At 42.2% G+C, this 19237-nt stretch overlaps 1 protein-coding gene across 1 annotated transcript; it reads right to left on the bottom strand.

The window, feature by feature from the left end:
• Positions 1 to 2368: 2368 nt before the first annotated feature.
• LOC308663282 (E3 ubiquitin-protein ligase TRIM39-like) lies at positions 2369 to 17569 on the bottom strand. The gene is made up of 7 exons (XM_081319580.1): positions 16915 to 17569; positions 11074 to 11169; positions 10273 to 10491; positions 9162 to 9184; positions 5208 to 5326; positions 4405 to 4437; positions 2369 to 3074 (listed from the first exon to the last, which is right to left on the bottom strand). Exons 1-7 carry the CDS (start codon positions 17329 to 17331, stop codon positions 2560 to 2562), a joined length of 1422 nt encoding a protein of 473 aa, XP_081175706.1. The 5' UTR covers positions 17332 to 17569; the 3' UTR covers positions 2369 to 2559.
• Between the last annotated feature and the right edge of the window lie 1668 nt (positions 17570 to 19237).

The raw sequence follows: 19237 nt of genomic DNA, 5'->3' as shown, positions 1-19237 counted from the left end.
AATGCGGCCGCGAGAGTTGTCTTGGGAGTTTCCCGGTACTCCCATGTTACACCTTTGCTCCGCGAGCTGCATTGGTTACCAGTTGTCTTTCGGGTGAGGTTCAAGGTTTTGGTTACGATCTTTAAGTCCCTACATGGCATGGGTCCGGGATACCTCAGGGACCACCTGCTGCCGGCATCAACTCCCCTCCGCCCTGTGCGTTCCCACAGAGAGGGCCTCCTCAGGGTGCCGCCAGTCAAGGAATGCCGACTGGTGGCCCCCAGGGGGAGGGCCTTCTCTGTGGGCGCTCCGGCATTATGGAACCAACTGCCGGTAGAGCTCCGGACGGCATCAGACCTCCGAACTTTCCGTCGTGGCCTGAAGACCCACCTATTTGAAATGGCTGGTCTGGCCTGACGGGGGATTATGGGTTTTAATTTGTTGTTTTAGATTTGTATTACTGTTTTAATTGGGCATGGGTTTAATCTTTTTTAATTTTTGTATTGTCTTTTTTATATATGCCCTGTGAACCGCCCTGAGTCCCTACCAAGGAGAAGGGCGGTATACAAATTAAATAAAACTTAAACTTAAACTTAAACTTAAAATTCAGTCGCTTGGCAATCGGTTCATATTGATGACCGTTACAGTGTCCTGGGGTCACGTGATCACCTTTTGTGACCTTCTCATAAGCAAAGTCACTGTGGAAGCTGGATTCACTTAACAACTGTGTGACTAACTTAACAACTGCTGTGATTCATTTAACAACTGTGACAAGAAAGAGCGTCATGGAGTGCTACCCCACAAAGAGTCACTGGGGTCCAGGTTTCCCCGGCCCTCTTTTCCAACCATCCAGGTGCCTTCCCCTGCTACAGTCCGTGGTTGTGGCTGCCCGTCCACTCTGCTCCCTCACTCAGACACCTCCACTTGCCCTGGTCAGCTGGACTATGCTGTCTTGTCCTTCCAGCCGGTCCCTTGGGCAGCCTCCTCCCACAGGTGGGTCACACGGTGTGGGGGTGGTCAGACAGCCAGTCAGCCATTCTTCCTCTCTCTTCTCCTGATGCTTGCTGGTCTCTCCTGCCACTGCCTCTGTTCCTCCGTTGATTCCCCTGCCTCCCTGCCTCCCTTTCTCTCCATCTCTCTTTCCCCTTCCTCCTCCTCTTTTCTCAACTTTTCCTCAGAGACTTTTCCCTACCTTTTCCCTCACACTCCTTTCTCCCTGTTAGGTAGATGACTATGGCCTAACTGGTTGGGTTGGCAATATATATAAACTATGATTGTGGTGTTGTAATAGAAACTGTATTGTATCACTTTAAATGTGTGATGATTGGCCAACGCTGTTTTTCCAACGGCCATAAGAGAGAGCTAGAGACACAGCTTCTTTCTCTCTGCTATTCTGTCTGTAACTTTTGCTGTTACTTGCTGATTATTGTGGTTTGTGGGTTTGCTACTGTTTGCTAAACCTGACTACTCTCAGTATCCCCTTCTCCTGTGCACGCTCTTGTTAGCTCAAGAGGTACTATGCACATGCTTACCACTCCCCCTTTCCTCAACCTATCCTCATGCGTTGCTCCCCCCCTCACTCAAGTTAGCGGGAGGCCCCACTCCCCTCTCGTCTCTGCCCCCAAAGACTCTCCTTTCCCTCTCGCCTCCTCTCTCTGTCCCCTGCTCTCCTCCTTCCTGCCAAAACCTCCTCCTTTTCATTTTGATCCTTTGCCAGCAGCACTTTGTCCATCTTCGATTGTTTAGATGCCTTGAGATGTTCCAGAGAGCTGCGGTTAGCATTCAGAATCACATATCAGAGTTAAGGTTCACTCCCCTTATATAGATATATATACTTGTTTGTTTGTGTATTATGTGTAACTCACCTTTATTATTTTTACAAAGGACTCAAGGTGGCAAACATAGCCAACACAGCTTCCTCCTCCAATTTTCCACCCAACAACCCTTTCAATTGGGTTGCACTGAGAGAGAATGACTGGCTCAAACTCACCCAGCTGGCTTTCAGGGCTAAGGCAGGACCGGAACTCACAGTCTTCCTGTTCCTACCTTGGCGCCTTAACTACTAGGCCAAACTGGATCTGACTCTTAGCTCAATATCGAAGGCACTTTTGGTGTGCCTCAGAGCGTTGACCCCTGGTGACTGCCTTGGAGGAATCTCCCTGCAATTTTCTTGGCAAGGATTCGGGAGAGGCTTGCCATTGCCTGCTTCCTAGGGCTGAGTGAGAGTGACTGGTCCAAGGTCATCCAACTGGCTTTGTTCGTAAGGCAGGATTAGAACTCAAGGTTTCTAACTTGATTTCTTAATCACTACACTAGATTGGCTTCTTCTTTTACAGTTAATAAAAGGCAAAATGGCTTAAAGAAAGAAGGAAAAAGAATGCTATTTGGCATCTTGTCGAATAATGTATTTATTTAATAATATATTTCATTTTTACAATTCCATCTATAAGGCCACCCAACTGCAAGCAATTCAGTGAGGCAAAAAGCTAAGAAACAAAACCACTGGTTTAACGGCTTTCAGGCACCCCTGTTTAGCAAATAGGGATTTTTCCAAAGTATTGTCTATGGATTCCCGTTATTTTAGGGGAGTGTTATGCAGGCATCATCACGCAAAAAGAAAGAGGGCAGAAGGGTCTCTCCAACCAAGGAAGCGTCCAAGAATGTATGAAGCAGAGCTGCGGTCCTGGCATCAAAAAAGCTTACTTGTCCCCCTTCGCAGTGGAGAGAGATGCGGATCCTTGTGGGCTTCTCAGTCAGGACCAGTTCAGTGCATACTGATGGAGAGAAGATCCTGTATGTCCTTTCCCATAACCCAATCTGCCAGCGTCTGGTCTCCAAATCAAGATTTCTTACGTTCAATGGCTTGTTGGCAACCCCTACACGCCATCCAGCTGTATCTCCTACAATAACTTCCCAGAAATGTCTCCCTGTTGAGAACCTCTGACAGCCAAGGACATAAGGATTATGTTCAAATCTCTTCCGGTTTGCGGCAGGATATATTGGTTTAACTGGCTTAACTCCTTTGATGCTTTTTTGATCTTCGGAGATGTCAAGACGGTCAGGATGGGCTGTGTCTGGATCCAGAATTACATTCACTGTAAGGGGGAAGGGAAGGAAGAACAAGAGCTTCAGCTGCAGACCTGATTTTTTGTCTTGACCCCAGAAGTTCAACCCTATAGCCTCTTGTGTGAATGGAGTTCAGTCCCCAAACACCCCTTTCAGGACTGGAAGACTTTTTTTTTTTTAAAAAAAAAAACACCTAAGCACTGCCTGCTTCTCCAACTTTGGCAACTGTAAGACTTGTAGACTTCAACTCCCAGAATTCTCCTGATGGGGCTGCTAGTGTCCAGGTCCCCACTCTGCCCCCTTTTCCGTAAGCACTTGGCGCTCCCACTGTCTTAGTTCCGTCCTCTGTTCACTGCCGGCCTATTCAGCATCCCTCTGGCCTCTGGCCTTCTCTCCAACTCACTCAGGTTGCCTTCACCAACTGCCAGTCCATCTGTCTCCCCTCCAGATGCCACTCAGCTGCACCCACTCAGGATCCGTGGATTAGTGCTTCACCTCTTCCAGCAACCCTGCACATCACACTCTAGCTACCACCTTGCAGATGACAGTAATGGGGTTGAGAGTGAAGAGTGGTTGGCTTTGCATTCAGTGAGCTCCTGGGAGGGCCAAGGTGGGAACAGGGAATCTACCTGGAGCTTTAATACAGAAGATCAGGCAGAGCAAGAGGATGCATGTTTCAAATGTGAACCGGCAGAGTCAGAGGAATACCCCAGAAGTGACTTGGGGTACATGATGGAACATCGGGAACCTTTGCCCTTTTTTCTCCAAGCATCAGGATATCACAGGAACGCAGAAAAGGAGAGGCTCTCTGCTTTCATCAATTTGCTGGCTCACCCTAGTGCTCCAACTTCGACCCCAGGTGCTCCACCTTTGACTCTAGGACCTAATTTTTCTGCTCCCAAAGAACAAGTAAAATCAAGAGGATTCTATGTTCCTTGCAGTACCCATCCATATTTTCCCATTCGCCTAGATATTTCATTCTACACAAAAAATGACTTCAATGATCTAGGTTACATTTACTGGAGCTTCATAGTCTTTAAGGCAGGGGTCCCCAACCCCCGATCCGTGAACCCGTACCGGGCCATGGCATGCTAGCAACCAGTCCGCACAAAGAAGCAAAGCCCCATCCATGGGATGCAGGCAGCACACAAAACCATTCAACCTCCAGTCCATGGAAAAGCCTCTCTCCACGGAACCAGTCCCTGGTGTCCAAAAGGTTGGGGACCTCTGCTTTAAGTTATCTAATCCTATACTTTTTTCGTTGTTACTTTTCTCTTAACGTTCTCTTATTTCTCTTAACATTACTGGCATCACAGCTTAAAATAGCAAGCGACTGAGATTCTTAAAACTCATATTTACCTTCCTGGAGGTGAAGTCCACTTTCCAGAGTATCTGGGGAAGAAAAGGGAGGGATTCAGCATCTCCTCACTGGAAATGGAGCAACAGAAGGGCCTCCCTAGAGATACCCTGGTTTCCCTTCCTTGGACTCAAATCAGGAATAAGGAATAAGGAAAGCCACAAGCCAGAATGTCATAGCTGTTTGTTTATGTATATTCTACCAGATATAAATATATTCTACTATGTATTCCATGTACAGGTAGTCCTCAACTTACAACCGCTAATTTAGTGATCATTCAAAGTTACAATGGCACTGAAAAAAGTGACTTATGACCAGTTCTCACATTTAATGACCACTGCAGCAGTCATGTGATCAAAATTTGGGCACTTGGCAACCCTCATGTACTTATGTATTTATAGCTTAACAACCATATGATTCACTTAACTGCAGTGATTTTCTCAACAACCTTCGGAAAAGAAAAGGTGTCAGTTTTCAGCTTGGTGCCTCAGTGGCATCCTGCCATCAAAGACTAAGGGGAGAGGGGGCACGGGGAGAACAAATGGACAATAAAGATATACAATATGGGGATGTGATGGGAAATAGGGAGGGGGGATGACAGCTTGACAAAGACCAGTTTCTGCCAGCACTCAAGGCCACGCATGCTCAGATTGGAATGTGAAGTATCCCAAACACCTCAGCGTTTCTCAAAACACCTGTGTGGCTCTTCATTGGCTGAAGATGAACTGGCCACTGTGGGAGGACTGGAATGAGGGGAAACCTTTGTCATTTTTTCACACGGAAAATTCATTTCTTTTTTTGTTACCTCTCAATTTTTTCATGGCGCTTTTCAGAAGCACGGTGATATCATTGTAGACCCAGATTGTCCACTTTGGCTCTAGAAGTAAATCCACTGGATTCTCAAATGTTTTCTTTGCCTGGTACCTGGCAGAGCAAAACAACATTGACTAGAAGATAGGTATAACATTCAAATTGATCTTTTATGGGTTAAAAGTAATGCCATGCCATGAAATTTAATAGAGATGAATAGAGTTACATGGAATCCTCTATTTATGATTATTTGTTAGCAACCAACACTTTAATAAGAGACTGGACAGCCACTTGTGTGAAATGGTATAGGGTTTCCTGCCTGAGCAAGGGGTTGGACTAGAAGACCTCCAAGGTCCCTTCCAACTGTATTGTTGTTGTTGTTGTTACTATTGATCATCGCAGTCAGCCAGATGTTCAGACTGGATTTGGCATTTTTGTCTACCTATTGAGTCCTTACCAAGGACCTGAGATAGGCAGATGTGGATTTTTGATGGTATTACAGATATCGTCGCAGGATGGAAGCAGTTCCTAATAAGGCCGCCTTTTGCAATTGACTGATGGCGACTTTGCCAATGCCAATGGTGTTCAAGTGGTGCTCCAGTTGTTTTGGGATTGCACCCAAGGTACCTATTACTATTGCTTGCCTTTGTCGCACTCTTTATTTCTATTTGCAGGTCTTTGTATTTTGTTATCTTCTCCAGTTCTTTCTTGTTTATTCTGCTGTCTCCAGGCACTGCCATGTCCACTATCCAGACTTTTTTGTCTTTCTTATCAACCATTGTTAAGTCCAGGGTGTTATGTTGCAGGTGCTTGTCTGCTTCAATTCTGAAGTCCCAGAGCAGTTTAACTTTTTCATTTTCTATGACTTTCTCTATTTTATGATCCCACCAGTTCTTGCTTATAGGAAAATGATATTTCTTCCAAATTTTCCAATGCACCATTGTTGCTACTTTGTCATGCCGCTGCTTGTAGTCAGTCTGTGCAATCTTCTTGCAGCAGCTTACCACGTGGTCCATTGTTTCTTCAGCTTCTTTGCATAGGTGGCACTTACTGTCTGTTGCTGTCTTCTCAACTTTGACTTTGTATGCATTTGTCCTTAAGGCTTGGTCTTGTGTAGCCAGAATTACTCCCTCAGTCTCTTTCTTCAATTTTCCTGCTCTTAGCCATTGCCAGGTCTTGTTATTATCTGCTTTCCCAGCTATTTCTTTTAAATGTACTGGCCATGTAGTGCTTTGCCTTCCCATGCCTCTATTCTGTTCTTCATTTGGTCTTACTTGTAGGCCAGTTTGGTCTCTCCATAGTCAGTAAGGCTTCCTGATATACTAATTTCAGTGCATCTTCATCATTGTCCTTCAGATATTCTTCCAAAGCCATTTTTTCTTCTTCAACCATCTGATGTACTTGCAGCATTCCACACCGACCTATTTGCCTTGGTAGATAGAGTCTGTCAACGTCACTGCATGAATGAAGGGCATGATTCATTGTCATTATTTTTCTGGTCTTCCTATCCATTGCTTTTAGTTCTACTTGAGTCCAGTCCACTATTCCAGCTGTGTATCTAATGACTGGAATTGCCCAGGTGTTGATTGCCTTCACGGTATTTCCTCCATTGAGTTTGGACTTTAAGATCTTCACTCTCTTGATGTATTCACCTCTAATCTTTTTCTTGACGTCAGTGTGCTTGATGTTGTCAGCTTGAAGGATACCCAAGTATTTATAGTAATTTTCCTTATCCGGACTCTTAATGTTATTTTCATGGGGCACCTTGATTCCTATAGTTTTCACTACTTTTCCTTCTTTGATAGTAACTATTACTATTATTACTATCATTGCTATTATTATTATCATTGCTATTATTATTATTATTATTATCATCATCATCATCATCATCATCACCATCACCAGTTACAACGGCTCTCAAAAAACTGACTTACAACCGTTTTCACACCTAACATCTGTCCTTGTAATCACAATTCGGGTGTTTGGCAACTGGCATGTATGTACAATAGTTGTAGCATCCCAGGGTCATGTTATTATGTTTCTTCCCACCTGGGTTCCAACAAGCTAGTAGAAGAATCCAAATTTTCTTAACAACCATGTAATCTGCTTAATCAACCACATGATTTAAAAAATATGACAGAAAAAGTTTGTGAAGTTGGGTGCTGCCACATGTCATCTATTACAAAAACAGAGGAAAAGTTTCCAAATCTGGGTCTATGCTACTTCCACTTTGTTCTGTACAGAAGGGTTGAGTTTTGTGTGCCGCATATTAAAAAGTGTTGTAGAAGGAGCTGGAAAGAGAAGAGCAGCCAAGTTAGCTAGAAACAGTTCTTTGAAAGGTACTGAAAGTAAAAGTTTCGCCTTCAGAAGAGAAAACTCAGAGGACATAAATTGTGGAATCAGCTGGGAGGGTTCAAATGTACTTCCTAGATAGAAACAAATTATTTTGTTCATGAAAATGAGTGATAAATCCTGGGGTCAAATAATCTAGTATCAAAAGCGGTTCTTACAATAACTATAATTATACTAAACTAATGGGACCATTAAATAGACTAATAAGTGATAGAAAAAGAAGAAGCTAAAGCGCTTTGGGACTTTAGAATTCAAAGGTATCCACCTGCTCCTGCATAACACCCCAGACCTAACAATTCTTGATGAGAATGGCAGAAAAGTCTGGATATGGCACTATCTGGAGACAGTGGAATAAAAGAGAAAGAACTGGAGAAAATTACAAAATACAGAGATGTAGATTACTGCAATGCTCTCTACATGGGGCTGCCCTTGAAGACCACCCGGAGGCTCCAGCTGGTGCAGAATGCAGCCGCGCGGGTAGTGATGGGAGCATCCCGATACTCCCATATTACACCCCTCCTGCGTGAGCTGCATTGGTTACCGGTTGTCTTCCGGGTGAGATTTAAGGTGCTGGTACATACCTTTAAAGCCCTACATGGCTTAGGCCCGGGATATTTGCAGGACCGTCTGCTGCCGGGGACGACTTCCCATCGCCCAGTGCGCTCACACAGAGAGGGTCTCCTCAGGGTGCCGTCGGCTAGACAATGTCGGCTGGTGACCCCCAGGGGGAGGGCCTTCTCTGTGGGAGCACCAGCCCTGTGGAACCAACTCCCCCTTGAGCTCCGGATGGCCCCGGATCTCCGGTCCTTTCGCCGCGACCTCAAAACCTTCTTTTTTCATCAGGCTGACCTGGATTGACGACGGGTTTTTAAAATGTTTTAATTTTTAATTGTTTAGTTAATTTATTTTGGGGCTGTTTGTTTAATTTCTTTTAACTTTTGTATTGTTGTTTTTATTGTTGTTAGCCGCCCTGAGTCCTTCGGGAGATAGGGCGGCATATAAGTCCCAAAAATAAATAAATAAATAAATAAAATAGAAGTAGAATGACTGCGGCCAAAGAAAGCAAAGATAGCACCAATAGTAATAGATCCCTTGGGTGTAATCCCAAAACATCTGGAGCACCACTTGAACACCATTGGCATTGGCACATTCGCCATTAGTCAATTGCAAAAGGCGGCCTTATTAGGAACTGCTTACATCCTGCGATGATACCACTTGAACACCATCGGCATTGACAAAACTATTATCAGATGATTGCAAAAGGCAGATTTCCTTAAAACAGCTTACATGCTACGATGGCACCTTTAGTACCATCAAACATCTGTCTATCCTTGGGAAAGATTCAACAGGTGGATAAAAATACCAAATTCAATCTAAACATCTAGCTGACTGTGGGATCAACCACAATAATTCACCATATCGAATATTGCTAATTATATTGTGTTGAGGTTCTCTGGGGAAATATTTACAAGGCCCTGAAATACAATACATTGTCTTTAAATTAAATTACTGCTAAATACAAACAGAACTTTCCAAAATAGGAAAACTGCAAGAGGAGCTTCTGATCTCTGAGTCTGTAAAAGGTGGATTCACTTACTTCTTCAAGATGCTTCCAATGTCCTAAAAAAAGAGAGACAAAACACTGAAAGGAGCCATTTCCTATGCAGAAAATAAAATTCATATATTCATAAAATAAATGAGGGAAACCAATGTACAACCAGACACTAACAAAAATATACTTCCATTTTTATTTAAAAGAATCCCACTGCTCTTTTTTCCCCAGCAGTTCACCTATTTTAGAGAGGTATTGTTTATTTTTATTTTCTTGTGTTTGAAGAATTATACCCTGGTTGAATCCGACCCAATTATAAAGATTGTAGAATATAGATAAATAAATAATACAACATCATAGCAAAAAGAAACAAAAAAACGTTTGAAAAAGAAAACAATGCATCAATAGAATACAAAAATACCCTACATTTAGTTATGCTTCTGGAATCAAGTCACTTTGGAAAATCCAACTGGTTTTAACTTTGTAGAAGGACATCAATTTTGGGGTTCTCTTTGTCCTGGAGATTAAGGGGAAGGGAGACCCCTAAAAGAACACCCACCATCAAGTCCTTTTACAGGTAATAGGACCCCTCAGCAGGCACTCTTAAAACCATTAAGGCCACTGACCAGCACTTTGAATTCTTCCTTTTCACATGGCCTGCTTTTTCTGAATTAAATATTAACCATTGCAGGTAGTCCTCGACTTTCAACAGTTCATTTAGTGACCATTGAAAGTTGCAATGCCACTGAAAAAAACCTGACTTTTTCACACTTATTTTATTTTAATTCCATTTATATCCCGCCCTTCTCCGAAGACTCAGGGCGGCTTACAAGCTTAGCAGTAGCCTTCATTCTATGTATATGCCTGCTTATTAGCGTTTTCACACACACCCCAAGCGGCATTATTACAAAGTCAGCTTAATTGCCCCCAACAATCTGGGTCCTCATTTTACCGACCTCGGAAGGATGGAAGGCTGAGTCAACCTTGAGCCTGGTGGGACTCGAACCTGCACTAATTGCAGGCAGCTGGTGTTACTGCAGCATCCCCTTGGTCACATAATCAAAATTCAGTGGCTTTTGATGGTATTTTTGATGGTTGCATGTTCCCAAGGTCCCTTCCAGCCCTGTGAGTCTATGATCTCCACTTCCTGCCTGACCTGTAAGAGTTTGCTGCCTGGCTGCTGATGCTTCTCCTCTATCTCCTGGATGAGATCGTCAAGAGAGCACAGTTCGGCCAAACCCTTCTCCTTTATCACCAGAATCTCCTTCTCCGTCTCTTCCATCCTAGACAACAGAAGCTTCTCCTGTCTTTTTAACCAGCGTTGTAGTTCTCTGAATTCAGCCACTGCATTTTTTTTCTCTTCTTTGATTAGGTCCTAGAACAAGAAGACAGAAAAAGCAAAAGGCATATTTTTATTTAATTATTACACTTAATTATTGTTATTGTCATAATAACTAAACAGATTCCCTGAAGAGTCCAGAAACGAGATGGGAGAATTTCCTAAGGAGAAAAAAAATCTCTCTTGACATCAACAGACATAGGGGGAAAGGTTTCTAAAAACCAAAAAAAGGCTCAGGTTAAATGATCTCTCATGAAACTTTTCTTTGGGAGATCAGGGATTCCATAAAAGTAGACAGAAAAGTGTTTTGATTTCACTTTTTTTCCAGTAAGATGAAATATGGTTTGCATTAACTTATTATGCAAACCAAACCTATTGTATAACATATGGCTCATAGGTGCCCTTAACAAACCTGTCACTCATTCAGTCAATGGTGACATCCCAGTCAAATATACAGTCCCCAGGCTAAGAACAAGTTCTGTGCCTTAACACTGTCTTTAACTTGAATTTCATTTAAGTCAGAACTTCTACTTACAAACAGGCTGCCTATTATTAAAGATAGCAGACGGTGTTCTTCCTATTAACTCAGAAGCTCCTCACCGTTGGATCAATACTTACAAGCATCTCCTGTGCTGTTTGCTCTATTTCAATTGTGTATGTAGCTATTTTTTCTTTCTCCTCCTTCCGAGCCTTCAGGCAATCCCCAACCTTGATCTGAAAAGAAAATGCATGTTTTGAGTTTCTTTTCTGTAAAGAACTACATCTGAGGGAAGACCTAATTAGAAGATATAGGCAACCATCATAAATGCATGGCAGTTGCCAAGCGTCCGAATTTTGAACACTTTGAACAGTCACTAAATGAAAGGATCTTAGTCGACGAATACTTGTAATGGTGACTTCTGGTGAAAAGATGGACAGCTGAGAACACGCCCTGGGAAGGATCCCTGAAGCATCTTTCCCTGCACTGTAGCTTTTTCATTGGTAACAAACCATTCTGGTCTGAATGTATAAATTCAGTTAAGTATCTTTTCAGTCTCTAAAAAAGCTTGATTCAGTCTTTATTGAAGTAAAAAAAATTATAGTTCACATTCAATAACAATAGCGGTCTGTAGTTTTTTATCTGTGTCAAATCTGAGTCTTCTTTTGTTATTAAAGTAATATTTGCTTCTACCTATGTCTTTGGAAGTTTGGCCTCCGACAAAAGTTATGGACTGCAGCTTTTTCAAGTAACAACAGAAGAAACCAGCATTCCTTTAGTTTAAATCACCCCTGTGGGTTAGGGAAAGTCCTAGAATTATCCCATAAGATCCTCTGATACAGCAAAGGTCTGCAAGTAGCCTCAGGAGCTTTGCTTCGAAGCAGTCTGTGTGCCGAAAGCTGGGGGAGCGCTGCAATCAGCTTGTTGTTGAAGCAGCAGCCATTTTGGAATTTATTTTTCAAACAGACAGTGTTGTGCCTTTCATTTCCTAATCATTTTTAAGCACTTTTAATGTTTACTAAGCTAAAAGAGGCTCTCTTTAGCCATAGCCTATTATTCTTTTTTGAAGATCTGCACCATTTTAGAGGTTTCTTCATTGTCAAACAAGGAAGAAGACTGCTGAAGGCAAGCTAAAATAAGGAAGTGTGGAATATCTTTTTTAAAAGAATAGTTGATGGAGAAATATTTAAGGGTAGAAAGTTGTGGTTTTAGTTTATTATTTTTACTAATTTGTAGCTTGGTCTGCTTTGCTGTGGGTGACTAAATCTTTCTGATTTTTATGATTTCTGACTGGCCAGCAATTCTTAAGTGACTTTAAAAAATGCTACTCTTTGACAAAAGAGGAAGTTAAGAAGATGGAGGAGCAAAGTATTAGAGATGCATTTGAAAAATCTTTAAATAAAATCTATCGGTTCATAGATCAACTATGTTCCAAGGATGTTAAAAAAAAACTCTCAAACTACATCAGAGATATAAATATGTGTAGAAAGTTACCAAACCACTGAAGCAATTGCACAAGTAGCTAACAATGCAGAGGAGTCAATTGCAATTTTGGAATATAAACCTGACACCAATTTTTATTATGATAGTTTAAATATAAACCTCCCAACACAATTAAAATAAGGGCTCCAAGAAAATCTGCAACTTTTAAAAGAACAAGTTTGAGAGTTTTTTCTCATAGACATTAACAAGGTTGGGAAATCCTTGAGAAAAAGAGAAGCTTATAACTACTTGACAAACATTTCAGAGAAGAAAAATATTTTATTCTATGAAGACAAGCTGGAAGGAATCATTTAAACTTAATGAGTTAATTGGAATTAGGATGGATTTTTATCAGTCTGATATTTGTAACTGAAAGAAAGTCTTAATCTAAAGTTTGAAAATGTATTTTCTTTCCTTTATATATAATGCTCAAGTAATTCCTAAAGTTTGTAAAATATTATTAAAAATGAATTTGAAAGTATATTAAGAGAAAGTTAGAGAAAAAGATCTATTAGCTTAAAGAAACTTTAGAGTTTTAAAAAGGATGTTTACAAGAATGTTTACATTCTATGAGGGTAACTTGGAGGGAGTGATCTAAATTTAATGAGTTAATTGGAGCTAGTTGGAAATGTATTGGTCTGAAAGTGAACTTTAAAGTACACATGTTAAGACAGAATTTTTAAAAAGATGTATTAGAAAGCTGTGATTTAGAAACATTTTAAATAAAAGTTTACTGCTTTAAAATGGCTGAAAAGGTATTTTTCCCTTTAAATAATCTGAAAGAATAAAGTGAATTTTTTAAATATAAATGGTGATAGTTAATAAAGATTATTAAGTGCAAGTAGAAATACATATTATTTCCACAGCAAGGAAGATAAAGCAGAAATGGTTAAATTGATAGTTTTATTCAAAGAGGAAGATATATTTAATTATGTTTTTTATTTTGATATCACTTCTGGATTTTGTGCTTGCTGATTAGATAAATTTGTTGTTATAAAAATAGCTAGCTATATATTAATGTGGAAAAGTAAAAAGTTGAGGCTCAAATGTTGTTATCTTGTACTGTGCTAAATAGACGGAAGTCAACATTTTTTTCTTTCTTTCCTTGTATCTCACATTTTCTTTCCCCGTCTTTTTCCTTCCATTAATTTCCTATTTTTATTTTATTGTTTTATCAATGTGAATGGACCTTATTGTGCTTATGATTTTATTATGCTTAAGCTTGATATTAGTAGTTATTTTGTAGCTATTTTATATAAATTTTATATGCAAGCAGTTTTCTAGATAGAAGCAAGTGTTTTATGTATACTGAAAAAGTAAATGTCTCATGCTAAATATACAGGAGACTGCTTACATGAAAGGAGCAAGGTAAGGTTCAGTGGTCCAAGAAATAGGGAGAGGGGAAGGTGAGTTAGCCTGAATTGATGTAGATCAGCCATCACCTTGGAATTTGTTTTCCTGTGCTTCCTTGCTCCTGGTACAGAGACTTGAATCTCTTTATTCTGAAAAGGTATACAAAGTGGAAGAAGTCTCTTCTGGGTGTGCCTTTGTCCCTCTAAGCAGCCACAAAGAGGAAGAAGTTTACCCAACTCTGTCTTGGCCAAAATAAAGTTGCTTTTCTTTGCTGAAACCTCAACTTAGGGGTTTCTTTTGGCTCTTTGAAATTTGTAAGTAGCGCAGGGAAAATTGTGAGGTTAAGTGGAAAACCTTTGTTGTTGTTGTTGTTAGTTGCGAAGTCGTGTCCGACCCATCGCGACCCTATGGACAACGTTCCTCCAGGCCTTCCAGTCCTCTACCATCTTCTGGAGTCCATTTAAGCTCACGCCTACTGCTTCAGTGACTCCATCCAGCCACCTCACTCTCTGTCGTCCCCTTCTTCTATTGCCCTCAATCTTTCCCAGCATTAGGCTCTTCTCCAGTGAGTCCTTCCTCCTCATTAGGTGGCCAAAGTATTTGAGTTTTAGCTTCAGGATCTGGCCTTCTAAAGAGCAGTCAGGGTTGATCTCCTCTAGGACTGACCGGTTTGATATAAAGTGCAAAGTCATGAGGTAAAGGAATACTTGTAATGGCAGTGATAAATATGTATCAGTATGATGAATCTTCAGAGACAGCTAAAGCTACAATACAATGGAAACTAATTGAATAGAAAAACAAGTACAATGGATGGGAATCAGGAAAGGATAACACATAAGGAAGTAAGATAAACATGTAGGCAAAAAAATAGCTGGGTCTTAGAGTAGGAAAAGGAAGAAGACAAACTATAAAAAAACAGCTGTAAGAGGAAATGGCTAACCAGGAAAAGCATACTGAATTGAAAAACAGGAAAATAAGCTGAATAAGATAAGAGGAAAGGCATACTGAATTGAAAAACCAGAAAGAACCTATTGTTCTAAAAGGGGGACATAAATATCCACAGAGTTCAAAATAACCATTCAAATGTCTAATTCTTCTTATTATTTTTGTATATCTGAATATGATTTAATATGTTAGCAGGAAATGTGTAAGAAGCGGATGGAAAGAGTGTAACCTCATAGTACCTCAGGCAATGGGGAAAGAGGAGGGATGTGGCGGCCGGGACATGGCTGTATAAAGGGAATATTTTGGGTTAGAACTTTGGAGAGAACCAAGCTTTGAAAGCTTCTGTTCTGCTTACTGCAATAAACAAAACAAAAGGCCTTCACTGTGTCTTGGCTGGTTATTGGTCAGGCAAGCCTGCCTCAGGTCATGAAGGAAAGTAGCCAGGAACACATAACAGCAGGAAAGTGAGTCTCCCGTTTACAGTCATCTGAGAAGCATCAGATTAGCCACTGAGAAACAAAAGTTTGGGCTGAGATGGCTTTGGCCTGATCCAGCAGGAATATTTTTGGGTGTTTCAAGACTTTGCAGGACACTATAATGATCTTGCTCTATAGCGGTGGTGGCGAACCTATGGCACACGTGCCAGAGGCGGCACTCAGAGCCCTCTCCGTGGGCATGTTCGCCATGCCGCGGATATGGCAACCATCCCTCTTCAAACAGCCGCCCGCTAACTCGCCAAGGTCCCACGTCACCGGATGCATCCCAGCATGGCTAGTTTCCCTCCCTCCCCCTATCCCGTCCCTCCTGGCCTCGCATCCTCTCCTTTTCCTGGGTATGACCCACTGCATCACCTCCTCACCTGGCGGCCGGCTATCCAGCTCAGAGGCGGCTTCTTTGAACTGCTGGCGGTGGGCTGCGGAGCCCCAGAGTTCACCGGTCGAGGGCCCGGCAGGCTGTGGCTGCTGACAGACGTCGTCGGCCCCCATGCATTTGCTGGCCTCTGTGTGCAGGGACCGATGGTGTCAGGCAGCAGCCACCCCGGCCCTTGCCCCATGGCAATGGCACCCCCGCCCTGCCTTGCCTCACCCCACAAGACGAGCCTCCTGCCTGCCGCTCCACCTGCCAGAGACCCCCTGGATCACCTTCATCCCGGTCCACCCCCCACAGGCGTCCCTCCCCACGAGCAGCATTGACCATGCTCACCTTGGCCTCACCCACCCAATCTGGCATGACCACCACAGTCACGCCCACCCGGTGGGCCATGCCCACCTGGCACCGGGCGATAAAGAAGTGGGTTTTGGGTTGCAGTTTGGGCCCTCGGTCTCTAAAAGGTTCGCCATCACCACTCTATAGCAAACGTAGAAAAATGTCATTTGAAAGAAAATCTAGTGTTTCCTTCTCCATCTGATCTCTAAACTTCAGCCAGTTAATTCTCTTGCTGATATTTAGATTAGATCTTTCTTATCTTTCCTTAGAAAAAGTGAGCTGGCGAAGAGTTCTATTTCTCCATTGCTAAGCAAGACAGTTAAGTGAAATTTTGTCCCATTTTACAACCTTTCTTGCCACAGTTGTTAAGTGAATCACTACAGTTGTTAAGTGAATAATAATAATAATAATAATAATAATAATAATAATAATAATAATAATAATAATAATAATAATAATAATGTTGGAAGGGACCTTGGAGGTCATCTAGTCCAACCCCCTGCTCAGGCAGGAAACCTTATACCATTTCAGGCAAATGGCTGTCCAGTCTCTTCTTTAAAAACCTCCAGTGTTGGAGCATTCACCACCTCTGGAGGCAGGTTCACTTAACAGAGCTGTTAAGTGAATCTGGTTTCCCCATTGACTTTGCTCATCAGTCGATCTCAAAAGGTGATCACACGACCCCGGGACACTGCAATTTGAGAGTTGGTCAAGTATCTGAATTCTGATCAGTGAAGCAGGGGTGCTGCAATGACCGTAAGTATGGAACCTGATCATAATAACTTCTTTCAGTGCTGTTGTAACATTGAACCTTCGCTAAATGACTGCTGGTAAGTTGAGGGCTACTTGTTAACCTGTTTTTTTTTTAAAAAAAATGCAGGCACAGAGGCAAAGGAAGTGGGATAAAGGAGAAGGAAGCAAGTAAACTGCTCCAAACGTAACTAGTGCTGGCACTGGATGGCCCTCCGCAGGGATTCCTCCTGGCGGATTCCTACCTGGTACTCCTGGAAAGCCTCCTCCGCAGGGATCACCGAGTGGCCCCTGTGCTTTTTGGATCGGTCGCAGACCACGCAGATGAGCGTCTCGTGATCCTTACAAAAGAGCTTGAGGGGTTCCCGGTGCTTCGGGCAGACGTTCCCCCCTTCCTCGCCCAAAGGATCTTCGCAACGCCTGGCCATTTCCACCAGTCGCGCCAGCTGCCTGTTGGGCAGGACGTTGCGGGGCCCGAAGGTCTGTCTGCACTGGGGGCAGGAAGCCTCCGATTCCGACGTCCCCCAACTGCGGGTCAGGCAGCCCCGGCAGAAGTTGTGGCCGCATTCCGGGATGAGCACGGGGTCCTGGAAATAGTCCAGGCAGATGGAGCAGGTGGCTTCTTCCAGCAAATATTGCAAGGGAGCTTCGGCTGCTGCCATCGCTGTCTCTCCCGCCGAGAGAAGGAAAAAGAAAGTTAGTTTTGCATCTTTTCCTACGAATCAGATGACCGCCCTTGGGCTGTGTCCAAGCGGGAAATCGAGACGAATTATTTGTTGGTGCTGCGGTCGGCTTTGCGGACTTCTTAAAGGATAGAGTATTTTTTAAAAAAAAAACAAATTGAGAAGAAGACTCCCTCCCGATCAATTATTATTGGCCCAATCAGCTCGTTAAAGGGAAAAAAAATTCTTTTAAAAACTGGGGAGAAGCAAACATGCATGGGACGGATCCCCGATCAAGTACAATTGATCCCAGCATCCTGTTAAAGGATTGCGGGAGGAGGGGGGGGGGTTAAAAAAAACGGGGAGAAGGAAATATTCTTGGGGCGGACCCTGACAATTATTGTTCCAAGCATCCTGCTAAAGGAAAATATATTGGGGAGAAAGAAACATCCATGGAAGGGACCCCCTATCAATTAGAATTGATCCCAGCATCCTGTTAAATGGGGGGGGAAGTTTTTTAAAACTGGGGAGAGGCAAGCATTCTTGGGACGCCCCCCCCCCCACGATCAATTAAAGGATTGACCAGGATTCAATTCAATTCAGCAGAGTTTATTTTTTTATACTTCTGCAACCCCATTCAGTGATTTGTAAGTGGTCCTGTGAGAGAGCTTATTTCATTTTCAAGAAATTATTAATTAATTAATTTATTTATTTTAATTCCATTTATATCCCGCCCTTCTCCGAAGACTCAGGGCGGCTTACAAGCTTAGCAGTAGCCTTCATTCTATGTATATGCCTGCTTATTAGGGCTTTCACACACACCCCAAGCGGCATTATTACAAAGTCAGCTTAATTGCCCCCAACAATCTGGGTCCCCATTTTACCTACCTTGGAAGGATGGAAGGCTGAGTCAACCTTGAGCCTGGTGGGACGCGAACCTGCACTAATTGCAGGCAGCTGGTGTTACTTAAGGAGGCATCAGCCCACTGCTCCACCAAGGCTCTTAGAAATTAATATCATTTGATTAAATTATTACTAATATTATTAAACATCCATGTAAAAAGAGATGTCTCTCAGTACAAACAAAACTCCTATTTAAAAGGCACCCATCACCACCACCAGGGCACAATTTAAGCACTATCAAAATTACAAATGAAAACTTCAAACAGTTGAAATTACTGTTATTGTTTTACTTCCATAAAAGCCATGAAATCCATAACCACCATCATCTATTTATAGCCAGGGTAAAAAAAATCCATGAATGATACTATCTTAATCCTCTAAATCTGACACCTATAATAATAAATTGCAATAAATTCACAGCTTTTCTAGAGGAACATTTAAACTAAATGGGGACAGTGAGTTAATTGATACAGAACATCACTGTCCCTGGCAATCTAAGAAAATAGGGGAAGTCATGTACCACACAAGTTATGTAGCAAGTAAACACAGGGTCAGTCATAAAGGACTCAAATCTCTATACACCAATGCACAGAGTATGAACAGTAAGCAGGGGGAACTAGAAATTCAGGTAAATGAGGGCGGATATGATATTGTTGCCATTACGTAAACAAGGTGAGACGAAACCCACAAATGGAGCACATAGCTAGAGGGATTTAAATTATTTAAAACAAACAAACTAAACAAAAGAGGAGGTGGAGTTGCTCTCTATATAAGAAATAACTTTATCTCTACAGAAATAGAACACAACAATGATGAAAACTGTAAACTTGAATGCATTTGGGTCAATATAAAAGGGGGGAAATGACATTGCCATAGCTGTATACTATAGGCCACCCAACCAAGCAGAGGAAATAGATGAACTTTTTGCTAGCTAACTAAAGTATGTAGGAAGCACATCACAATAGTAATGGGGGACTTTAATTACCCTGATATCAACTGGGAG

The sequence above is a fragment of the Vipera berus genome (genome assembly GCF_964194415.1).
Source record: "Vipera berus genome assembly, chromosome: 2".
In the NCBI taxonomy this organism is placed as follows: domain Eukaryota; kingdom Metazoa; phylum Chordata; class Lepidosauria; order Squamata; family Viperidae; genus Vipera; species Vipera berus.
The sequence above is the reverse complement of the archived record's forward strand: the minus strand, read 5'-3'. Positions and strand labels throughout refer to the sequence as shown.